The sequence below is a fragment of the Mobula hypostoma genome, chromosome 6 (assembly GCF_963921235.1).
Source record: "Mobula hypostoma chromosome 6, sMobHyp1.1, whole genome shotgun sequence".
Lineage (NCBI taxonomy): Eukaryota > Metazoa > Chordata > Chondrichthyes > Myliobatiformes > Myliobatidae > Mobula > Mobula hypostoma.
Window position 1 is genome coordinate 97,003,971 of NC_086102.1, and position 22,698 is coordinate 97,026,668.

General features: G+C 43.6%; 1 protein-coding gene across 2 annotated transcripts in view; it reads right to left on the reverse strand.

Annotated features, from left to right (window-relative positions):
• The window catches only part of LOC134347597 (uncharacterized), a 47,260-nt gene that overhangs the window by 19,693 nt on the left and 4,869 nt on the right, over window positions 1-22,698 (reverse strand). For both annotated transcript variants that reach the window (XM_063049953.1, XM_063049954.1), the window contains exons 2-3: window positions 19,929-20,025; window positions 5,262-5,718 (exon numbers count right to left, since the gene is read on the reverse strand). In XM_063049953.1, the coding sequence (XP_062906023.1) occupies window positions 5,262-5,718; window positions 19,929-20,025 (554 nt within the window). The remainder of the gene's footprint in view (window positions 1-5,261; window positions 5,719-19,928; window positions 20,026-22,698) is intronic.

The window sequence follows — 22,698 nt, forward strand, 5'->3', positions numbered from 1 at the left end:
CGAAGCGAGTGCCAGTAATTCGCCTTTCCCCACTGGAGCAACCCTGTCAAGTTACGTCGCCAAAGCGAGCCCTCAAAGTTTCCTCACCGAGGTGGGTCCGTCAGTTAACCCACCCGAGGGAATCAAGAACCTCTGTCTACTGTTCCCGGGCCGAGTCGAGAGCTCACCACTACCCGGAGGCTCCAAGTCAAGTCCTGACTCTGGGGGCATTCAAGTACCAAGTCAAATCCTGGCCCTGGCGACATCCAAGTACCGAGTCAAGTCCCGGCCCTGGCGGCATCCAAGTTCTGAGTCAAGTCCCGGCCCTGGCGGCATCCAAGTACCGAGTCAAGTCCTGGCCCTGGCGGCATCTAAGTTCTGAGTCAAGTCCCGGCCCTGGTGGCATCCAAGTGCCGAGTCAAGTCCCTTCCTTGGCGGCATCCAAGTGCCAAATCAAGTCCCAGTCCTGGCGGCATCCAAGTGCCGAGTCAAGTCCTGGCCCTGTCGGCATCCAAGTGCCGAGTCAAGTCCTGGCCCTGGCGGCATCCAAGTGCTGAGTCAAGTCCTCGTCCTGGTGGCATCCAAGTGCTGAGTCAAGTCCTATCCCTGGCGGCATCCAAGTGCCGAGTCAAGTCCTGGCCCTGGCGGCATCCAAGTGCCGAGTCAAGTCCTGGCCCTGGCGGCATCCAAGTGCCGAGTCAAGTCCTGGCCCTGGCGGTCTGTGATTCCTGTCCGACCCACCTCCCCGTCTGAATCCCTTCTCTGCCCCTCTCGCCTCTATCCCTCATCTGCAGCCCTCGCCTGCACTTTGATCTAGTTCTATCACTGGAGCTAGATAGGTACTGTCTGGTGTTCTTTTGTGTTGGTCTTGTCTTGTCCTTGCCTCCGTGGGGTAAGTCTGGCCATCTTGCCGTTGCCCCGCGGGGGGTCATGTCTTGTCTTATCTTGTCCTTGCCTCCGTGGGGTAAGTCTGGCCATCTTGCCGTTGCCCCGCGGGGGTAATGAGTCCCGGCTCTATGTCCTGTACCCAAGGAGGAGTCCTGACTCTGTGTTCTGTGTATGTGTCCATGGTTCCATGTATCTGCTCTCCCGAGACCGAGGCTCTGTTTTTCCATGTTTCTCCTCTCCCTTGCCCATGTCATGTCCATGCCTGGTTCTGGAGGCCAAGCCCAAGGCAAGACCCAGGTACTGGGTCCTTGCCCAGTCCCTGGCTCGGAGTCCATACCGTAGCCTCTTCATGTCGTCTCTAGTTTTGGGATCCGATTTCGAGTCCTAGCCCAGAACCCAAGTCCCAGCCTAGTCGTAGTCCTGAGTCCTTGTCCAGTTCACTGTTTCCTGCTCCTGCCTTGCTCTCCTGGTATTGAACAATAAACTAAATCTAAGTAACCTCACAAGATGTGTCTTGCATTTGGGTCCACCTATGCCTCCCTATGCCCCGCCATTGTGACACTTGCTTTTGCAGAAGCCTTTTTTCCCTTTTCCCAGCCATAGTAAAGCAGTATTAAAGTATTATAATAAGGTTTCAAAAAAAAAAGACTGGTAGGAGACAATTAAGTAAACAGAGTAGGAGCAATCTAAAACGGTGTTACTCCATCAGCTGCCAACAGGGCTCTTGGAGATGAGTTATTAACTCAAACTTTCTGCATAACCACTCAAAGAGTTGAACTGCATGTGCATGTAATGAGAGCTGTATAACTCATCTCCTTCTACCTTAGGCCACAAACTTATCAATCACCCCTGCTGTGGGCACTTTCTGGAGGTCCAAGATCCATATGCTCCATGACCGCTGGACTAAGTGTGTAAATGTAGGAGGGGACTATGTTGAAAAATAAATGTGCTAGGTTTTCTAAAATTGACTCCTCCTACCTTAGGCCACAAACTTATCAATCACTCCTCGTATATTGAATAGATTAACAAACATGTAAAAACAGAAATAATACATATTTAAAAAGGATTTCTCCTTGAGGAAACCATGTGCCCCCAGTACCCTGAAACCGCATCCTTTACAATCAATTCCACATCTTCCCAACCACTGAGGTCAGACTAACTGGCCTATATTTTTTTTCCTTCTGCTTCTCTTTGTTCTTGAAGAGTGACATGACATTTTCAATTTTTCAGTCCTCTGAAACCATGCCAGTCTCCGCTGAATCTTGAAAGGTAATTACTAATGCATCCACAATCTCTTCAGCTTTCGAACCCTGAGGTATAGTCCATCAGATCCAGGTGACTTATCTACCTTCAGATCTTTCAGTTTCCCAAGCACCATCTCCCTAGTAATAACAATTGCACTCACTTCTGCCCCTTGACACTTCCCAATAAGTTTTGCAATATTAAATTCCCTCTCTTTTACTTCTTATGTTGGCTTTGGCTTCCCTTGCATCATCCAGCCTTTAGAACACTTCCTCTTCTTTAGGATGTATCTATCCTGCATCTTCTGAATTTCTCCTAGAAACTCCAGCTATTGCTGCTATGCCATCATCCTTGCTAGTGTCCCCTTCCAATCAAATTTGGCCAGCTGCTCTCTCATGCCTCTGTAATTCCTTTTACTCCACTTTAATAGTGATACATCTGACTTAAGCTTCTCCTTCTCAAATTACATATACAACCCTGAGATTTGTTTTCTCATGGGCATACTCAGAAAATACGGGACACATAATAGAATCAATGAAAGATTACACCCAGCAGGGCAAAAAACAACCAATGTGCAAAAGACGACAAACTGGGCAAATGCAAAAGAAGAAGAAAAAAAAGAATAAATAGATAAGCAAGCAAGCAATAGATATTGAGAAGATGAGATGAAGAGTGCAAGAAAATGAGTCCATAAGTTGTGAGAACAGCTCAGTGACTGGATGAATGAACCTTCTGGTTCAAGAGCCTGATGGTTGAGGGGTAATTGTTCCTGAACCTGGTGGTGTGAGCCTTGGGGCTCCTGTACCTTTTTCCTGATGGCAGCAGCAAGAAGAGAGCATAGCCAGGGTGGTGGGGATCCCTGGTGATGAATGCTGTTTTCCTGCTTTCCTATGTAGTTGTGCTCAATGTGGGGAGGGCTTTACCCATGGAGAACTGTGCCTTATTTACTACTTTTTGTAGGTTTTTCTGTTCAATACCAGGTTGTGATGCAACCAGTCAATAAACTCTCCACCACTCATCTACAGAAGTTTGTCAAAGTTTTGGATGTCATGCTGGATCTTCACAAACTTCTAATCAGTAGAGGAGTTGTCATGCTTTCTTTGTAATTGCATTTACACACTGCGCCGAGGACAGATCCTCTGAAATGATAACACTGAGTTATCAATTCCTTTGGGCAGTGACTGAATACCCCTCACCCACCAACCTGATCATGTGATTGGTCTCTTAGTGGATCACACAGAAAATACTGGAGGAACTTAACAGGTCAGGCAGAATCTATGAAGAGAAATAAACGTCTTACATCTTGGGCAGAGATCCTTCATCAGGACTGGAAAGGAGGGGGACAGAAGCCAGAATAAGAAGGTGAGGAGATGGGAAGTAGTATAGGCTGACAGATGATAGGTGAAACCAGGGTGAGGGGGTGGGGGATGGTCAGAAGCTGGGAGGTGATAGGTTGAATAGGTAAGTGGCTGAAGTAGAAGGGATCTGATAGGAGAGGACATTGAACCATGGGAAGAAGGGAAAGGGGAGGGGAAGCAGAGGGAGAGATGGGCAGGTGAGAAGAAGAGAAGGGGTAAAAGGGGAGCCAGAATGGGGAATGGAAAATGAAAGGAGGAGTAGGGGAGCGAACTTATAGAAGAAGGAGAAATTTATGTTCATTCTATTGATGTTCTAGTTTCCTCCCCTAAGATTGCGTAGGTTACAAGGTTAGTTGGCCCCTAGTGTGGAATCTGAGACTGTTGAAGGAAATGCATGGAGAATAAAATGGGATTACTGTTGTGTAAGTTTCCATGGTGTCCCTCCCTGACTCTACACCAAGCCACCTCCCATTCGCCCTGATTCTCTGATCAATGTCCTCAAATGACTTCTGTCCTTCCAATTAACTAACTCCAAAATCAAGTCCCATCTCCAAATTCTGTTTCTCAATTCTGCACCAACTCCCAACTACAAGACGTGACAAATAACCCCTGCTCCTATGGCTGAGGTCCGGCCTGAAGAGCGATGGGCGCTGCCAGGCCTCACTAGCCCAAGACATGTGAAAGTGCCCCTGCAACTCATAGGTGAGTTGAGGGATCTGAAATGAACCAATGAGGACCATTTAATTACTTTGGACCTGTATACACTGCAGTTTAGAAGCCTGAGAAGGGATCTCATTGAAACCTATCAAACGTTGAAAGGCCTAGATAGAGTGGATGTGGAGGGGCTGTGTCCTATGGCAGTGGGGGCGGGGGTGGCTAGGACTAGAGGGCACAGCCTCAGAATAGAGGGCCGTCCATTTAGAACGGAGATGGGGAGGAATTTCTTAAGCCGGATGGTGGTGAATCTGTGGAATTCACTGTCACAGATTGATGTGAAGGCCTGGTGATTGGGTATATTTAAAGCAGAGGTTGATAGGTTCTTGATGGTCAGGATGTCAAAGGTTATGGACAGAAGGCAGGAGAATGGGATTGAGGGGGATAATAAATTAGCCATGATGGAATGGCAGAACAGACTAGGAGGGCCATTTTGTTAACGTGGAAGGATACATCAGCTTCCATTTTGTCACAATGGTTCTCTCAAGTGATGCTATGTCTTAGTTTGAAGAAAATTAGAAGTCGAACTTTTGAACCTATGTTTGATTTTGAGAAAAGATGGGGTTTATTTGCTCATACTATCATTTGAGTTAATTCCTCCACGATCTAATTGTAAATTTTTGTTTTTTTTTTACTTGCTTGTGATTAGATGTTTATCTTTAGAAGCTTTTTGTATGACACATGGCTCTGGGGTTGAACACCTAATGGGTTTTTTTTCCTCACTTTTCCTGCTTAGTAGGGTTTTTTTGGTCACAAAAAATATTTTCAATCTTTAAAACAATGTTCTTTTTCTTGAGACATTGTAAGTGTTGCCTACTTCGATGTACTTTTGTTAATTTTGGATAATAATAATAATAAAAAGATTTGAAAAGAACAGACTCAATGGGCTGAATAGCCTAATTTTGCTCCTATGTCTTATGGTTTTATGTTGTATGGGATACAACATTACAAACTTTGTTCAAATTTTGGAGAAAATAATTAGGACTGAAAATGTATCCAGTTATGATTTATTAACAGGCTCATCCTTCCCGAAGATTTCTCATTTAGTGTAGGAATCTTAGTTTTAACAAAATTACCAACCTTCTAGATGATAGACTTCTGATTTGACCTCAGAGCTGATGCTGACAGTATGTATTTCACATTCCTTCTTCTTGCAGACCATGCACACTGATTCTGAGGATCCATGAGGACCCCGTGCTCGCACGATGGAAACTGTGACATGATTGAGTGCCACCAACAAAGCTCGTGCCTCATCCTTATCACACACCAACCCTCCATTTTCCTCTCTGGCATTGCGAGGCAGTGGGATGTTTGGAGGTTTGAAGGGTATTTCTGCATGTGAGTAGATCGTGTCACTCCCACTGACATCAGAAGGTAGCATTGTATCATTGCTGTGGGCTGCAGCCAAGTTCTCCAGTGGCACCATGTCCAGGCTGAACTGAAGCTCTGCTTTCTGCCTGTCATATGGCCAGTACACCACACCGGCAGCATCCCCAGGCTCAGCTGACTCTGCCTTGTTATTGGGACGGTGAAGAGTCTATATTTACAGAAAAAAGGTTGGCTATTAATATGATTGAAATGGGATTGGATGGGATAATAAATCAGCCATGATGAAACAGTGGCGCATACTCAAAGGGCCAAATGGCCCAATTCTGCTCCTAAGTCTTATGGTTTTATGTACAACTTTCCCCATTCAGATTGCCTGCAACACCAGTATGTTGCGCATTTGGACATTAGAATGTGTTTCAGTTTCATGACACCAATAATTACCATTGGCTAAACTTACAAACCCTGCTGTTCTGACAGTGATGACAGTTTGATGCCAGTAGAGTTTTACAATCTGCTTATGGGCTTCATATTCAGCACTCTACTGATTGTACATAATCACTAATTTTAACCTGTGACAAATGATTTCATCCTCTTGACTGCATGGGATCACTGATTTTACAATGAGATCACAGATTTCATGAAATTTTTTTTAAAACACAGCAGATGCTGGAAATCTGAAATAGAAATAAAAATGCTAAAGCAACCCAGCAGGACAGGCAGTACCAGTGGAAAGAGCAACAGGTCCATAGCAGATGCTGCCTCTTTGGTTCTTTACTCAACCCCAGAACATCTAGGCATCAAAGGTGCATACATCAGAATGCTCTTTATTGATTACAGCTCAGCATTTAATACGATCATCCCCTCAAAACTAATCAATAAGCTTCAAGACCTTGCCCTCAATACCTTCTTGTACAATTGGATCCTTGATTCCTCACTTGTCAACCCCAGTCAGTTCAGATTGGCAACAACATCTCCTCCACAATCTCCATCAGCACAGGTGCACCACAGGGCTGTGTGCTTAGCCCTCTGCTCTACTTGCTTTACACCTATGACTGTGTGGCTAAGTACAGTTTCAATACAGGTTTTCTGATGACACCACTTTTGTGGGCTGTGTCAAAGGTGGTGATGATTCAGCATACAGGAGGGAGATTTGAAAATTTGGATGAGTGGTGTCATTACAACAACCTCTCACTCAATGTCAGCACGAACAAAGGACTGATTGCAGACTTTGGAAGAGGGAAACCAGAGGTCCATGAGCTAGTCAGACGATCAGAGGTGGCGAGGGTTAGCAACTTTAAATTCCTGGGTATTATTGTTTTGGAGGACCTGTCCTATGCCAAGCACATAAGTGCAATTGTGAAGAAAGCACTGCAGCGTCTCTACTTTCTTAGGAGCTTGAGCAATTTGGCAAGACATCTCAATTATAAACAAAATTATATAGATGTGTAGTGGAGAGCGTATTGACTGGATGCATCACAGTCAGCCTGATAAGAATCAGAATCAGGTTTAATATCACCAGCATATGTCATGAAATTTGTCTCTTTATAGCTACATCAATATGTTGCAACCAGGCTAGGACTTCAGAGATATTGATACCCAGGAACTTGCAATTGCTCATTCTCTCCAATTCTGATCCCTCTATGAGAATTGATCTATCTATTTAGTCTTCCAATCTACTTATCTATCTATCTATCTATCTGCATGTCATTTACAGTTTCTGTCTGTCTGTTCTATCTACCCATCTGTCGATCTGTCTGTTAATCTATCCATCTACCTATCTAGTCTTTCTATCTAACTATTTATCTGTCCGTCAATCTATCCATTTATCTTTCTGTCTGTCAATCTATCTAGCTACTTATAATTCTATCTATCTATCTATCTACATGCCTATCTGTCTAGCTATCTGTCTATCTACCTAGTCTTTCTTTCGATCTATCTGTCAATCTTCCATCTGTCTATCTATCTAATTACCTATAACCTGTGACGAGAATACACATAGATTAAGATGTTAGCTGTCCTGTGCTGGCACCAGTGGGATCAGCAGTTGGTCTGCCACCTGTCTTCAGGAGAGAGAGAGATAAGGAAAACAATGGGGCAGCATTTGGAGATGTTAATGAAGGGACGGGAGAGTTTAACGGAAGGAGAGCTGTCAAGATCGGCTCCCCCTTTGAACCCTGAACTGTTTGAAGTGATGGACAGGCGATACCCCAGCAGGGGGATAAAAAAGGGACAGGTTCGCTAAGGCAAGACACACACGACACCCCGAGGTAACGAGACCCTGGAAGCGGTGCGTCTCCCACAAGTCGGTGGGAAGTTTTGGACAGCTGGGCGCGGGATCAAGCCATAGACGCACAGGGTGGAAAGGCACGATCGGCGGGAACCTGGTGTGTGTCCACCCTTGCCTGGGTGCCACGTTCACCGCAGAGAAACGAACGTATCTGGAAACGGAGGGGTCACGGTCGGTGACCTCAGATGACATCACAAAGGGCTCGCACGAAAGCTGACTGCGAAGAATATCGAAGGTCTGTATGGAAGCCGTTTGAATATTCATTCGTTTTGCTCTCTCTCCCCTTCCCCTCCACTGTCCATCTCCCATAGCAGCGATTACTGCGAACTGAACTGAACTAAATTGAACTGAACTTTGCGTCACTTTGAAACTGGTCATTTACCCCTAGACAACGATAGAGCTTGATTGATCCTGTTATCTTAATTCTGTGTACATGTGTGTTTATCATTGCTGAACTGTTGCATTTATTATCCTTTTGATTAGAGTACTGTGTTGCTTGTTTCTTTAATAAAACTTTCTTAGTTCTAGTAATCCAGACTCCAACTGAGTGATCCATTTCTGCTGGTTTGGCAACCCAGTTACGGGGTACGTAACAAACCATATAAACCATATAACAATTACAGCACAGAAACAGGCCATCTCGGCCCTTCTAGTCCATGCCAAACTTTTACTTTCACCTAGTCCCACCGACCTGCACTCAGCCCATAACCCTCCATTCCTTTCCTGTCCGTGTATCTATCCAATTTAACTTTAAACGACAACATCGAACCTGCCTCAACCACTTCTGCTGGAAGCTCGTTCCACACAGCTACCACTCTCTGAGTAAAGAAGTTCCCCCTCATGTTACCCCTAAACTTTTGCCCTTTAACTCTCAACTCATGTCCTCTTGTTTGAATCTCCCCATTCTCAATGGAAAAAGCCTATCCACGTCAACTCTATCAATCCCCCTCATAATTTTAAACACATCTATCAAGTCCCCCGTCAACCTTCTACACTCCAAAGAATAAAGACATAACTTGTTCAACCTTTCTCTGTAACTTAGGAGATGAAACCTAAGGCAACATTTTAGTAAACCTCCTCTATACTCTCTCAATTTTATTGACATCTTTCCTACAATTCGGTAACCAGAACTGTACACAATACTCCAAATTTGGCCTTACCAATGCCTTATACAATTTCAACATTACATACCAATTCCTATACTCAATGCTCTGATTAATAAAGGCCAGCATACCAAAAGCTTTCTTCACCACCCTATCCACATGAGATTCCACCTTCAGGGAACTATGCACCATTATTCCTCGATCCCTCTGTTCTACAGCATTCTTCAATGCCCTACCATTTACCATGCATGTCTTATTTTGATTAGTCCTACCAAAATGTAGCACCTCACATTTTTCAGCATTAAACTCCATCTGCCATCTTTAAGTCCACTCTTCTAACTGGCCTAAATCTCTCTGAAATCTCTGAAAACCTACTTCATTATCCACTACGCCACCTATCTTAGTATCATCTGCATACTTACTAATCCAGTTTACCACCCCATCATCCAGATCATTAATATATATGACAAACAACACTGGACCCAGTACAGATCCCTGAGGCACACCACTACACACCATCCTCCAATCTGACGCATAGTTATCCACCACTACTCTCTGGCATCTCCCATCCAGCCACTGCTGAATCCATTTTACTACTTCAATATTAATGCCTAACGATTGAACCTTCCATGTGTCAAAGGCCTTACTGAAGTCCATATAGACAACATCCACCACTTTACCCTCGTCAACTTTCTCAATGATTTGTCAAACATGACCTTCCACTCACAAATCCATGTTGACTGTTCCTAATCAGACCCTGTCTATCCAGATAATTATATATACCATCTCTAAGAATACTTTCCATCAATTTACCCACCACTGACGGCAAACTCACAGGCCGATAATTGCTAGGTTTACTCTTAGAACCCTTTTTAAACAATGGAACCACATGACCAATACACCAATCCTCCGGCACCATCCCCGTTTCTAATGACATTTAAAATATTTCTGTCAGTGCCCCTGCTATTTCCATACTAACTTCCCTCAAGGTCCTAGGGAATATCTTGTCCAGACCCGAAGACTTATCTTCCTTTATATTCCTTAAAAACGCCAGTACTTCCTCTTCTTTAATTGTCATACTTTCCACAGCTGCCCTTCTTGTTTCCTTTACCTTACACAATTCAATGTCCTTCTCCTTAGTGAATACCGAAGAAAAGAAATTGTTCAAAATCTCCCATCTCTTTTGGCTCCGCACAAAGCCGTCCACTCTGATTCTCTCAGGGATCAATTTTATCCCTCACCATCCTTTTGCTATTAACATAACTGCAGAAACCCTTTGGATTTATTTTCACCTTATTTGCCAAAGCAGCCTCGTATCTTCTTCTAGCTTTTCTAATTTCTCTCTTAAGATTCTTTTTACATTCTTTATATTCCTCGAGCACCTCATTAACTCCAATCTACCTGTATTTATTGAAGATCCCTCTCTTTTTCCGAACCAAGTTTCAAATATCCCTTGAAAACCATGGCTCTCTCAAACTTTTAACCTTTCCTTTCAACCTAACATAAAGATCCTGCATCCTCAAAATTTCACCATTAAATGACCACCATTTCTCTATTACATCCTTCCCATAAAACAAATTGTCCCAATCCATTCCTTCTAAATCCTTTTGCATCTCCTCAAAGTTAGCCTTTCTCCAATCAAAAATCTCAATCCTAGATCCAGTCCTATCTTTCTCCATAATTATATTGAAACTAATGATATTGTGATCACTGGACCCGAGGTGCTCCCCAACACATACCTCCGTCACCTGCCGTATCTCATTCCCTAACAGGAGCTCCAACACTGCTCCTTCTCTAGTTGGTACCTCCATGTATTGCTGCAAAAAACTATCTTGCACACATTTGACAAACTCCAAACCATCCAGCCCTTTTACAGAATGGGCTTCCCAGTCTATGTGTGGAAAATTAAAATCTCCCACAATCACAACCTTGTGCTTACTACAAATATCTGCTATCTCCTTACAAATTTGTTCGTCCAGTTCTCGGTCCCCATTAGTTGGTCTATAATATACCCCTATAACCATCACAACACCTTTCCTGTTCCTCAATTCCACCCAAATAGCCTCCCTAGTGAGTCCACTAATCTATCTTGCCAGAGCACCGCTGTTATATTTTCTCTGACAAGCAATGCAACACCTCCCCCTCTTGCCCCTCCTATTCTATCACACCTGAAGCAACGAAATCCTGGAATATTTAGCTGCCAATCACACCCCTCCTGCAACCACGCATCACTAATAGCTACAACATCATATTTCCAGGTATCAATCCATGCTGTAAGCTCATCCACCTTTCTTACAATGCTCCTAGCATTAAAATAGATGCATTTAAGAAACTCTCCACCTTCTACTCTCTGTTTATCCTTACTGGAGCAAACAACTTTGTTATCTTTTTCTTCTTTTTCCCCTACATCTTTGGTCTGAGTGCTCCTGATCTCTGTCCCCTGCCTATCCTCCCTCACACACTGTCTACCTGCTTTCTCTATTTGTGAACTATCCTCCTCTCTCCTAGTCTCTTTAATTTTATTCCCTCCCCCCAATCATTCTAGCTTAAAGTCACCTCAGTAGCCCTCGCAAATCTCCCCGCCAGTATATTGGTCCCCCTAGGATTCAAGTGTAATGCGTCCTTTTTGTACAGGTCACGCCTGTGCCAATAGAGGCCCCAATGATCCAAAAACTTGAATCCTTGCCCCCTGCTCCAATCCCTCAGCCACGCATTTATCCTCCACCTCATTGCATTCCTACTCTCACTGTCGCATGGCACAGGTAGTAATCCCGAGATTACTACCTTTTCTGTACTTTTTCTCTATCTTCCTAGCATACTCCTGATTAACATTCAGTCCTGGATAAAAGTTGCGTGAACTGAGAGCCAGAATCTCCTACCAGCAGGAAACAAAGGAATGTAATATTTTGTGCTTCATGGAGACCTGGCTGATGGAGGAGATACTGGATCATGTCATCGAGCCCTCTGGGTTCTCCCTGTTCCGGGCAGGCAGGCCGAAAAGCCTCTCTGGGGAGAGTAAAGGAGGAGGGGTATGCTTCATGGTCAATAATACTTGGTGAGACCTCCAGTATGTGCATGCTCTCAAATCCTTTTGTTCCCCAGAACTGGAATACCTGGTGCTGCTGTGCAGACCCTACTGGGTGCCAAGGGAGTTCACGGCTGTTATCATCACAGTGGTGTACATTCCGCCACAGGCTGATATAGCCTGGCTCTCAAGGAACTGTACGAGACCTTCAACAGGCTAGAGACTGTACACCTAGAGGCTGCCTTCATCATCCATCTGTCTATCTATCCACCTATAATTCTATTTATCTGTCTCTCTGTCTTTCTATCTATCTATTTAGCTAGCTACCAGTCTATTCATCTATCTATCTATCTACCAACCTGTCTATATCTCTGTCGACCTTGTCTTTCTATCTATCTACCTATCCATCTATCTCTGTATCTGGTCTATTTATCTGTCAATTCATCTACAGTGGCATGGAAAAGTTTGGGCACCCCTGGTCAAAATTTCTGTTACTGTGAATAGTTAAGTGAGTAGAAGATGAACTGATCTCCAAAAGTCGTAAAGTTAAAGATGAAACATTCTTTTCAACATTTTAAGCAGGATTCATGCATTATTTTTATTTTGTGCAATTTTAGAGTGTAAAAAAGGAATGGAGCACCATGCAAAAGTTTGGGCACCTCAAGAGATTTGAGCTCTCAGATAACTTTTACCAATGTCTCAGACCTTAATTAGCTTGTTAGGGCTATGGTTGTTCACAGTCATCATTCGGAAAGGCCAGGTGATACAAATTTCAAAGCTTTATAAATACCCTGACTCCTCAAACCTTGTTCCAACAATCAGCAGCCATGGGCTCCTCTAAGCAGCTGCCTAGCATTCTGAAAATTAAAATAAATGATGCCCACAAAGCAGGAGAAGGCTATAAGAAGATAGCAAAGCATTTTCAGGTACTGTAGCTGTTTCTTCAGTTCGTAATGTAATTAAAAAATGGCAGTTAACAGGAACGGTGGAGGTCAAGTTGAGGTCTGGAAGACCAAGAAAACTTTCTGAGAGAACTGCTCGTAGGATTGCTAGAAAGGCAAATCCCCCCGTTTGACTGCAAAAGACCTTCAGGAAGATTTAGCAGACTCTGGAGTGGTGGTGCACTGTTCTACTGTGCAGCAACACCTGCACAAACATGACCTTCATGGAAGAGTCATCAGAAGGAAACCTTTCCTGCGTCCTCACCACAAAATTCTGCATCAGAAGTTTGCAAAAGAACATCTAAACAAGCCTGATGCACTTTGGAAACAAGTCCTGTGGACCGATGAAGTTAACATAGAACTTCTTGGCCGCAATGAGTAAAGGTATGTTTGGAGAAAAAAGGGTGCAGAATTTCATGAAAAGAACACCTTTCTAACTGTTAAACATGGGGATGAATCAATCATGCTTTGGGCTTGTGTTGCAGCCAGTGGCACAGGGAACATTTCATTGGTAGAGGGAAGAATGAATTCAATTAAATATCAGCAAATTCTGGAAGAAAACATCACACCGTCTGCAAAAAAGCTGAAGATGAAAAGAGTAAACACAAAATAATCTGCAGATGCTGGGATCAAAGCAACACTCACAACAGGCTGGAGGAACTCAGCAGGTCGGGCAGCATCAGTGGAAACGATGAGTCGATGTTTCGGGCCGGCCCGAAACGTCGACTCGTCGTTTCCACTGATGCTGCCCGACCTGCTGAGTTCCTCCAGCCTGTTGTGAGTGTTAAAGATGAAAAGAAGATGGCTTCTACAACAGGATAGTGATCCTAAACACACCTCAAAATCCACAATGGACTACCTCAAGAGACGCAAGCTGAAGGTTTTGCAATGGCCCTCACAGGCCCCTGACCTAAACATCATCAAAAATCTGTGGATAGACCTCAAAAGAGCAGTGCATGCAAGACGGCTCAAGAATCGCACAGAACTAGAAGCCTTTTGCAAGGAAGAATGAGCAAAAATCCCCCAAACAAGAATTGAAAGACTCTTAACTGGCTACAGAAAGCATTTACAAGCTGTGATACTTGCCAAAGGGGGTGTTACTAAGTACTGACCATGCAGGGTGCCCAAACTTTTGCTTCGGGCCCTTTTCCTTTTTTGCTATTTTGAAACGGTAAAAGACGGAAATAAAAAAGTAATCTTGCTTAAAATATTAAAGAAATATGTCACCTTTAACTTTATGCCTTTTGGAAATCAGGTCATCTTTTACCCGCTTAGCTATTCACAGTAACAGAAATTTTGACCGGGGTGCCCGAACTTCTGCATGCCACTGTATGTCTGTCTGTCTAACTATCTATCTCTCCATCTGTCTATCTATCAGTCTATATATCGGTCTATCTATCTATCCATATGTCTATCTGTCTGTCTATTTATTTATCTATCTACCCATCTGCCTATCTATCTATTTGTCTATCATTCTATCTGTCTGTCTATCTCTCTAGCTACCTGTAGTTCTATCAGTCTCACTATCTTTCTATCTAGCTAGCTAACTACCTGTCTATCTGTCTATCTATCTACCAAATTGTCTATCTACCTGTCTTTCCGTCTATCTATCTATCTATCTATCTACTTATCTATTTATCTATCGATCTATCTATCAGTCTATATGTCTATATATCTATCTATATATTTATCCTATCTAGATATCTATCTATCTACCAATCTGTCTATCTGTTTGTCATTCTATCCCATCTACCTATCTATCTTGTCTTTCTATCTATATCTCCATCTGTCTATCAATCCATCCATCTGTATGTATGTCTATCTATCAATCTACCTATCTAGCTATCTCTCCCTCTTTCTTGCTCTCTCTCTTGTACTCTCCCTCCCCTCCCTCTGTCTCTCTCTCAACCCCTCTTCCTCTCTCTCTCTCGCCCTCTCTCTCTCTTTCCCTCCCTCTCTCTCTCTTCCCCACCCTCCCTCCTCTCTCCTTCCTCTATTTCTCTCTCTCACTCCCTCCCTCTATCTGTCCACCCTCTCTCCCTCTCTCTCTCTCCATTCTCTCTCTCTTTCTCACTTTCACTCCCTCTCACTCTCTCTCACAATAAAAAACTTTCTCTTACGCAGGACTCTATCTTAGTAATGCATAGACAAAGAATCAGAAACAGAAACAAGTTTATCAACTCTGACATATCTTCTGAAATTTGTTCTTTTGTGGTAGTTCAGTACAAGACAAAAATTACTGTAGGTTACAAACTAAATAAGTAGACCAAAATATTATTTTATCTCATTCGTCCCCCTACAATGTGACCAGCGATGTGAATTCTTCTTCCTTCCTCTCTCGCCACCTCTCTGTCTCCCCTCTCTTTAGGTATATAAATATATTGCCAAGCAGTGAATGAATTACAATGTCTTCTTTTGTGCTTTTGTGCTGTCATTTTCTCTCTCTCCATTTTCCTCACCAGTCCCCTTCTCTTTCAGACTCTCCTCAAAACTCATCATCAGTGTGGTTTTCTCTGTCTCTCTCTTAAACTAATCGCCAGTATGGATTTCTCTCAGTCTCCCTCCATAACTCACCATCAGTGTGGATTTCTTTCTCAGTCTCTCCATAACTCACCATCAGTGTGGATTTCTCTCTCAGTCTCTCTCCATAACTCACCATCAGTGTGGATTTCTCTCTCAGTCTCTCCATAACTCACCATCAGTGTGGACCTCTCGCTAACTCTCTCCATAACTCCCGATCAGTGTGGAATTCTCACAGTCTCCCTCCATAAAATCCCATCAGTATTGATTTCTCTATCACACTGTCTTCATAACTCCCCAACAATGTGGATTTCTCTCTCAGTCTCTCTCCATAACCCACCATCAGTGTGGATTTTTCTCACTTTCTCTCCATAACTCACCATCAGTGTGGATTTCTCTCACTCTTTCTCCATAAATCCCCATGTGTGGATTTCTCTCTGTCTCTCTCCATAACTCATCAACTGTGTCAATTTCTCTCTCATTCTCTCCGCAAAACTCCCCATAAGTGTGTATTTCCCTCACTCTCTCTCCGTAACTCGTCATCAGTGTGGATTTCTCATTCTCTCGATAACAACATCAGTGTGGATTTCTCTCACTCTCTCTCCACAACTCAAAATCAATGTGGATTTCTATCTCACACTCTCTCCATTACTCACCATCAGTGTGGATTTCTGTCAGTCTCCCCATAATACACCATCAGCGTGGATTTCTCTCTCAGTCTCTCTCCATAACTCACCATCAGTGTGGATTTCTCTCTCACCCTCTCTTTATAAATCCCCATCAGCATGGATTTCTCTCTCACTCTCCCTCCATAACTCACCATAAGTGTTGATTTCTCTCTCCCTCTCTCTCTGTAAATCACCATCAGTGTGGATTTCTCTCTCACTCTCCCTCCATAACTCACCATAAGTGTTGATTTCTCTCTCCCTCTCTCTCTGTAAATCACCATCAGTGTGGATTTCTCTCTCACTCCCTCTTCATAACTCCCCTTCCGTGTGGATTTCTCTCTCACTCTTTCTCGGGAACTCACCATCAGAGTGGATTTCTTTCTCTGTCTCTCCATAACTCATCATCAGTCTGGAATTCTCTCTTACTCTCTCCTGAAAACTCCCCAGCAGTATGGATTTCCCTCACTCTCTCTCTATAATTCATCATCAGGGTAGATTTCTCTCTCAGTTTCTCTCCATAACTCACCATCAGAGTGGATTTCTCTCTCAGTCATACTCCATAAATCACCATCTGAGTGGATTTTGGTCACTCTCTCTACATAACCCACTATCAGTGTGGATTTCTCTCTCAGTCATTCTCCATAATTCCCCATCAGTGAGAATTTCTCTCTCAGTCTCTCCATAACTCACCATGAGTGTGGATTTCTCTCTGAGTCTCTCTCCATAAATCCCCATCAATGTGGATTTCTCTCAGTCTCTCCATAACTCACCATGAGTGTGTATCTTTCTCTCAGTCTCTCACCATAACTCACCATCAGTATGGATTTCTCTGTCACTCTCTCCATATCTCACCGACAGTGTGGATTTCCCTCTCAGTCTCTTCATAACTCACCATCAGTGTGGATTTCTCTCTAACTCTCTCCATAACTCCCCATCAGTGTGGATGTCTCTCTACACTCTCTTTATAACTCCCCATCAGTGTGGATCTCTCACTCTCTCTCCAATACTGACCATCAGTGTGAATTTCTGTCAGTCTCTCCATAACGCACCATGAACGTGGATTTCTACCTGAGTCTCTCTCCATAACTCACCATCAATGTGGATTTCTCTCAGTCTTTGAATAACTCACCATCAGTGTGTATTTTTCTCTCACTCTCTCTCCATAACTCACCATCAGTGTGGATTTCTCTCTCAGTCTCACTCCGTAACTCACCATCAGTGTGGATTTCTCTCAGTCTCTCCATAACACACCATCAGTGTGCATTTTTCTCTCACTCTCTCTCCATAACTCACCATCAGTGTGGATTTCTCTCAGTCTTTGAATAACTCACCATCAGTGTGTATTTTTCTCTCACTCTCTCTCCATAACTCACCATCAGTGTGGATTTCTCTCTCAGTCTCACTCCGTAACTCACCATCAGTGTGGATTTCTCTCAGTCTCTCCATAACACACCATCAGTGTGCATTTTTCTCTCACTCTCTCTCCATAACTCACCATCAGTGTGGATTTCTCTCTCAGTCTCACTCCGTAACTCACCATCAGTGTGGATTTCTCTCAGTCTCTCCATAACACACCATCAGTGTGCATTTTTCTCTCACTGTCTCCATAGCTCACAACCTGTGTGGATATTTCTTTCACCCTCCCTCCATAACTCATGATGATTGTGGATTTCTTTCACTGTCTTCATAATTCCCCATTGGTTTGGATTTCTCTCTCTGTCTCTCTCCATGACTCACCATCAGTGTGCATTTCTCTCTCATTCTCTCCGTAACTCACCATTATTGTGGATTTCTCTCACTCTGTTGCCATAACTCACCATCAGTGTGGATTTCTCTCCCACTCTCTCCATTACTAAACATTAGTGTGGATTTCTCTCTCACTCCCTCCATAAAGTCACCAGCAGTGTGAATTTCTCTCTTAGTCTCTCTCCATAACTCAAAATCAGTGTGGATTTCTCTATCACTCTATCTCCATAACTCACCACCAGTGTGGACTTCTCTCACTCTCTCTCCATAACTCACCATCATCTATTGGTCCCTCTAGGATAAAAGTGTAACCCGTCCTTTTTGCACAGATCACACCTGTGCCAAAAGAGGCCCCAATGATCCAAACACTTGAATCAGGGCCCTCTGCTCCAATCCCTTAGCCACGCATTTATCCTCCACCTCATTGGTGTGGATTTCCTCTCAGTCTCTCTCCATGACTCACCATCAGTGTGCATTTCTCTCTCATTCTCTCTGTAACTCACCATTATTGTGGATTTCTCTCACTCTGTTGCCATAACTCACCATCAGTGTGGATTTCTCTCCCACTCTCTCCATTACTAAACATTAGTGTGGATTTCTCTCTCACTCCCTCCATAAAGTCACCAGCAGTGTGAATTTCTCTCTTAGTCTCTCTCCATAACTCAAAATCAGTGTGGATTTCTCTCTCAGTCTCTCCATAACTCACCATCAGTGTTGATTTCTCTCAGTGTCTCTCCATAACTCCCCATCAGTGTGAATTTCTCTTTCAGTCTCTCTCCATAACTCACCATCAGAGTGGATGTCTCCCTCAGTCTCTCTATAACTGACCATCAGTGTGGTTTTCTCTCTCACTCTCTCCATAACTCACCATCAGTTTGGATTTCTCTGTCAGTCTCTCCATAACTCACTATCAGTGTGGATTTCTCTCTCACTCTCTCCATAACTCACCATCAGTGTGGATTTCTCTTTCAGTCTCTCTCCATAACTCACCATCAGTGTGGATTTCTCTGTCAGTCTCTCCATAACTCACCATCAGTGTGGATTTCTCTCTCACTCTCTCCATAACTCACATTCAGTGTGGATTTCTCTCTCACTCTCTCCATAACTCACCATCAGTGTAAATATCTCTCTCAGTCTCTCTCCATAACTCACCATCAGTGTGGATTTCTTTGTCAGTCTTTCTCCATAACCCACCATCAGTGTGGATTTCTCTGTCAGTCTTTCACCATAACACACCATCAGTGTGGACTTCTCTGTCAGTCTCTCCATAACTCACCATCAGTGTGGATGTCTCTCTCAGTCTCTCTATAACTGACCATCAGTGTGGATTTCTCTGTCACTCTCTCCATAACTCACCATCAGGGTGGATTTCTCTTTCAGTCTCTCCATAACTCACCATCAGTGTGGATTTCTCTGTCACTCTTTCTCCATAACACACCATCAGTGTGGACTTCTCTGTCAGTCTCTCCATAATTCACCATCAGTGTGGATGTCTCTCTCAGTCTCTCTATAACTGACCATCAGTGTGGATTTCTCTGTCACTCTCTCCATAACTCACCATCAGGGTGGATTTCTCTCTCAGTCTCTCCATAACTCACCATCAGTGTAAATATCTCTCTCAGTCTCTCTCCATCACTCACCGTCAGTGTGGATTTCTCTCTTTCTCCATAACTCACCATCAGTGTGGATTTCTTTGTCAGTCTTTCTCCATAACACACCATCAGTGTGGACTTCTCTGTCAGTCTCTCTCCATAACTCACCATCAGTGTGGATGTCTGTCTCACTCTCTCTCCATAACTCCCCATCAGTGTGGATTTCTATTTCAGTCTCTCTCCTTAACTCACCATCAGTGTGGATGTCTCTCTCATTGTCTACATAACTCACCATCAGTGTGGATTTCTCTGTCAGTCTCTCTCCATAACTCACCATCAGTGTGCATTACTCTCTCAGTCTCTCTCCATAACTCACCATCAGTGTGCATTTCTCTCTCAGTCTCTCTGCATAACTCACCATCAGTGTTGATTTCTCTCTCACTCGCTCCATAACTCACCATGAGTGTCAATTTCTCTCTCAGTTTCACTCCAGGACTCACCATCAGTGTGGATTTCTCTCTTTCTCCATAACTCACCATCAGTGTGGATGTCTCTCTCAGTAGCTCAACCAGGGTCTCAGGTGGCAACTCTGATGCATCCTTTTCATTCACCTGCAGCAAGTGATCACCTCTCCTGGAATATGACCATACAGTACCACCAGATTCACACTTCAGCAATATCAAAATAATATCTTCAGAACAGTTTCATGCATAGGAAATGTATAGCATATTAATTTTCAGGATAGTGTACATGTGCGGCCCACTGAACCCTGAGAGGACCATACTGTGAAATGACATAGATGTAATTAACAGACCTATGGAATGCTGATGTCTTACAACAGCTTGAGTAACCACGTCCCTTAACTCACAGGGATGTAGGCTATATCATCGAGAAGACATTATGCTGTACCCACTGCTGTGCTGGGAGCTGGGTGGCAGGAACTTGATGGAAATCATTGCCTTCTGCTGTGCCTAACTGATATCTGGGGAAGGAGATGGTCATGTGAGAGTTGCTGTTGGGTGGGGCAGGATGATTAGCTGGGCTCTGCTTTTGGTGAATGCTGCCATCACCACTGTGTGTTTGCCAACGATGCTTCAGGAATAAACTGTATATTTGAATGGTTCTCCCAGACATGACTGTCCCATAGATATGTCCCCAAATGCAAGTTGTCCCATTACAGAACTGGATGTGGGATGCTCTCTCGTCACTCAGTGTGAAAAAGCAAACGATTAATAAATTAGCTGTGTTGTATTTTACACATTGATGGTCATTGTAGATGACAATACTCAGTTTATCCTACAAATTGTTTCCTCGGTGTGTTCAGTTTCTTCTCCTTCTCATCAATCAGGGCATTGAGTGCAGGGGTTGGGACGTTAAGTTGCAGTTGTACAATACTACTCCTGGACTATTTTGTCAGTTTTGGAACTATTTATAAGACAGAAAGAGTGCAAAAATAAGAATATTGTTAGGATTCAAGGCCTGAGTTGGGCAGGCCAGGAAGTTTATTCACTGAGGTATAGGAGAGGCCTTACAGAAATGTGAACACCATTATGAATATGAGTATAGACAGAGTGAGTGCACACATTCTTTTTTCCAAGGGGAAAAGAAATCAACAACTGGATAATATACTGTAAGTTTAAGGTGAGAAGAGAAAGACTTAAAATAGACCTGAGGAGCAATTTATTCATCCAGAAGACATATGAAACAAGAGGAAGTGGTTGAGCAAGGTACAATAACAACACTTAAAAGGAAATGTTTAGATTTTGACCTAAATACGGACAAATTGGATTAGTTTGGCTGGGCATCATGGCTGTCATGGGCAGTTTGGCTGAACAGTCTGTTTTCCCTCTGTCTTACTCAGTGCCTCTATGACTTCAAAACACGAACACAATTATAAAATTCTTAACACTCATCTATCGCAGCTCTGATATTTCTCCCCTCAACTCGTGCTCCTGCCACATTAAAGGCACATATCACACCAGATTTGATCCTCTTTATTGATCACAATTGCTTTTAATTTGCATTCAGTTCCTGAGGATATAAAGAAACCGCTGCTCTGCTTTTGTACCATTTTTATTCTTGTACAGTGTACTTCTATCAATTGAAACAAAGTATGCTCTGCGTTGGTTGGTGTGAGGGGAAAACTCTGAGCAAGAATCATTCTTCTCCTCAGAATCCTCTGAAATCATCTTCTGATTCAGGATGAGATAAGCTTTCTTATTCCAGAGGGAGCACTTTGATCCATGGCCTTACAATAAGGATGCTCAGCAGCATTCTCACACATGAGAATAGTGAGAATATGCTAGACCAGTCTGTATGACGGAAAGGCCACAGACAGCACCGCCTCCCACAACTTCTTGTTCTCTTACCACAGAGGTCTGAGACAACAGCAACAGGATAATCTGAATCAGCCACTGACCCTGGAGGAGCTGACTTGATCAAATCATGCCTTTCATTTGAATAAAGCAACAGCTTATGGACTGAGCTGTACCTGGCTCTGTGAACTGGATAGCCCAGACCAGACGAGCAGAAGGGTACAGCACTTGTTTCTGGCTGGAAAATCTCCAACAACATTGCACTGCTCAGGGACACCATCGCCTCTGTTAGGGTCAGGAAGATGGATACCTGCCTGGTCAGCTAGAACCAGGAGAAAGCATTCAGCAGAAGATCACACATATGCATGATGGGTTACTCTGCAAAATGGATTTAGAGGAGGGAGTCAGGCACTGGATCCAACTGCTCTACACAAATTGCAATTCATGTCAGTGGGTGAAAAACAGATAGTCTTCTCACCAAGTCCAGGAGTCAGGCTGGGGACACTCAAATCAAATTCTCAATGTACACTCACACTGTTTGTCACCATCTATGACCAGTTTCAGTTGACAGCAGGGCCCAGAGTCAATCACAGGAGGAATGAGGACATGCTGTCTTGCAACGAGCCTGTCCAATTCACCATTCCTTTCACCGTCAGTTCTGACTAGCTGAAGCTGCTGGGTATCTGGTTCAGAGGAGGTGAGGCTGTTGTAAGAATTGGCTGCAGTGGAGGCAAGATCTGGCAAACATTGGGACTGTGTTTCTGCTCGACTTGGCCATTGGGTATGAACATGCTCTCAGTCCTGGCACACTTGGCCATCGGGTATGATCGTGCTCTCAGTCCTGGCACACTTGGCCATCGGATATGAACGTACTCTAACTGCTGGTAGACGGTGTTAATGTGACCTATTCTCTGCTCATTCTTTTTGTCAGTTATCCAAACCACCATCAGGTTCTTCCAGGATTCAAGATGGATCGCATCCAACAAGCCCC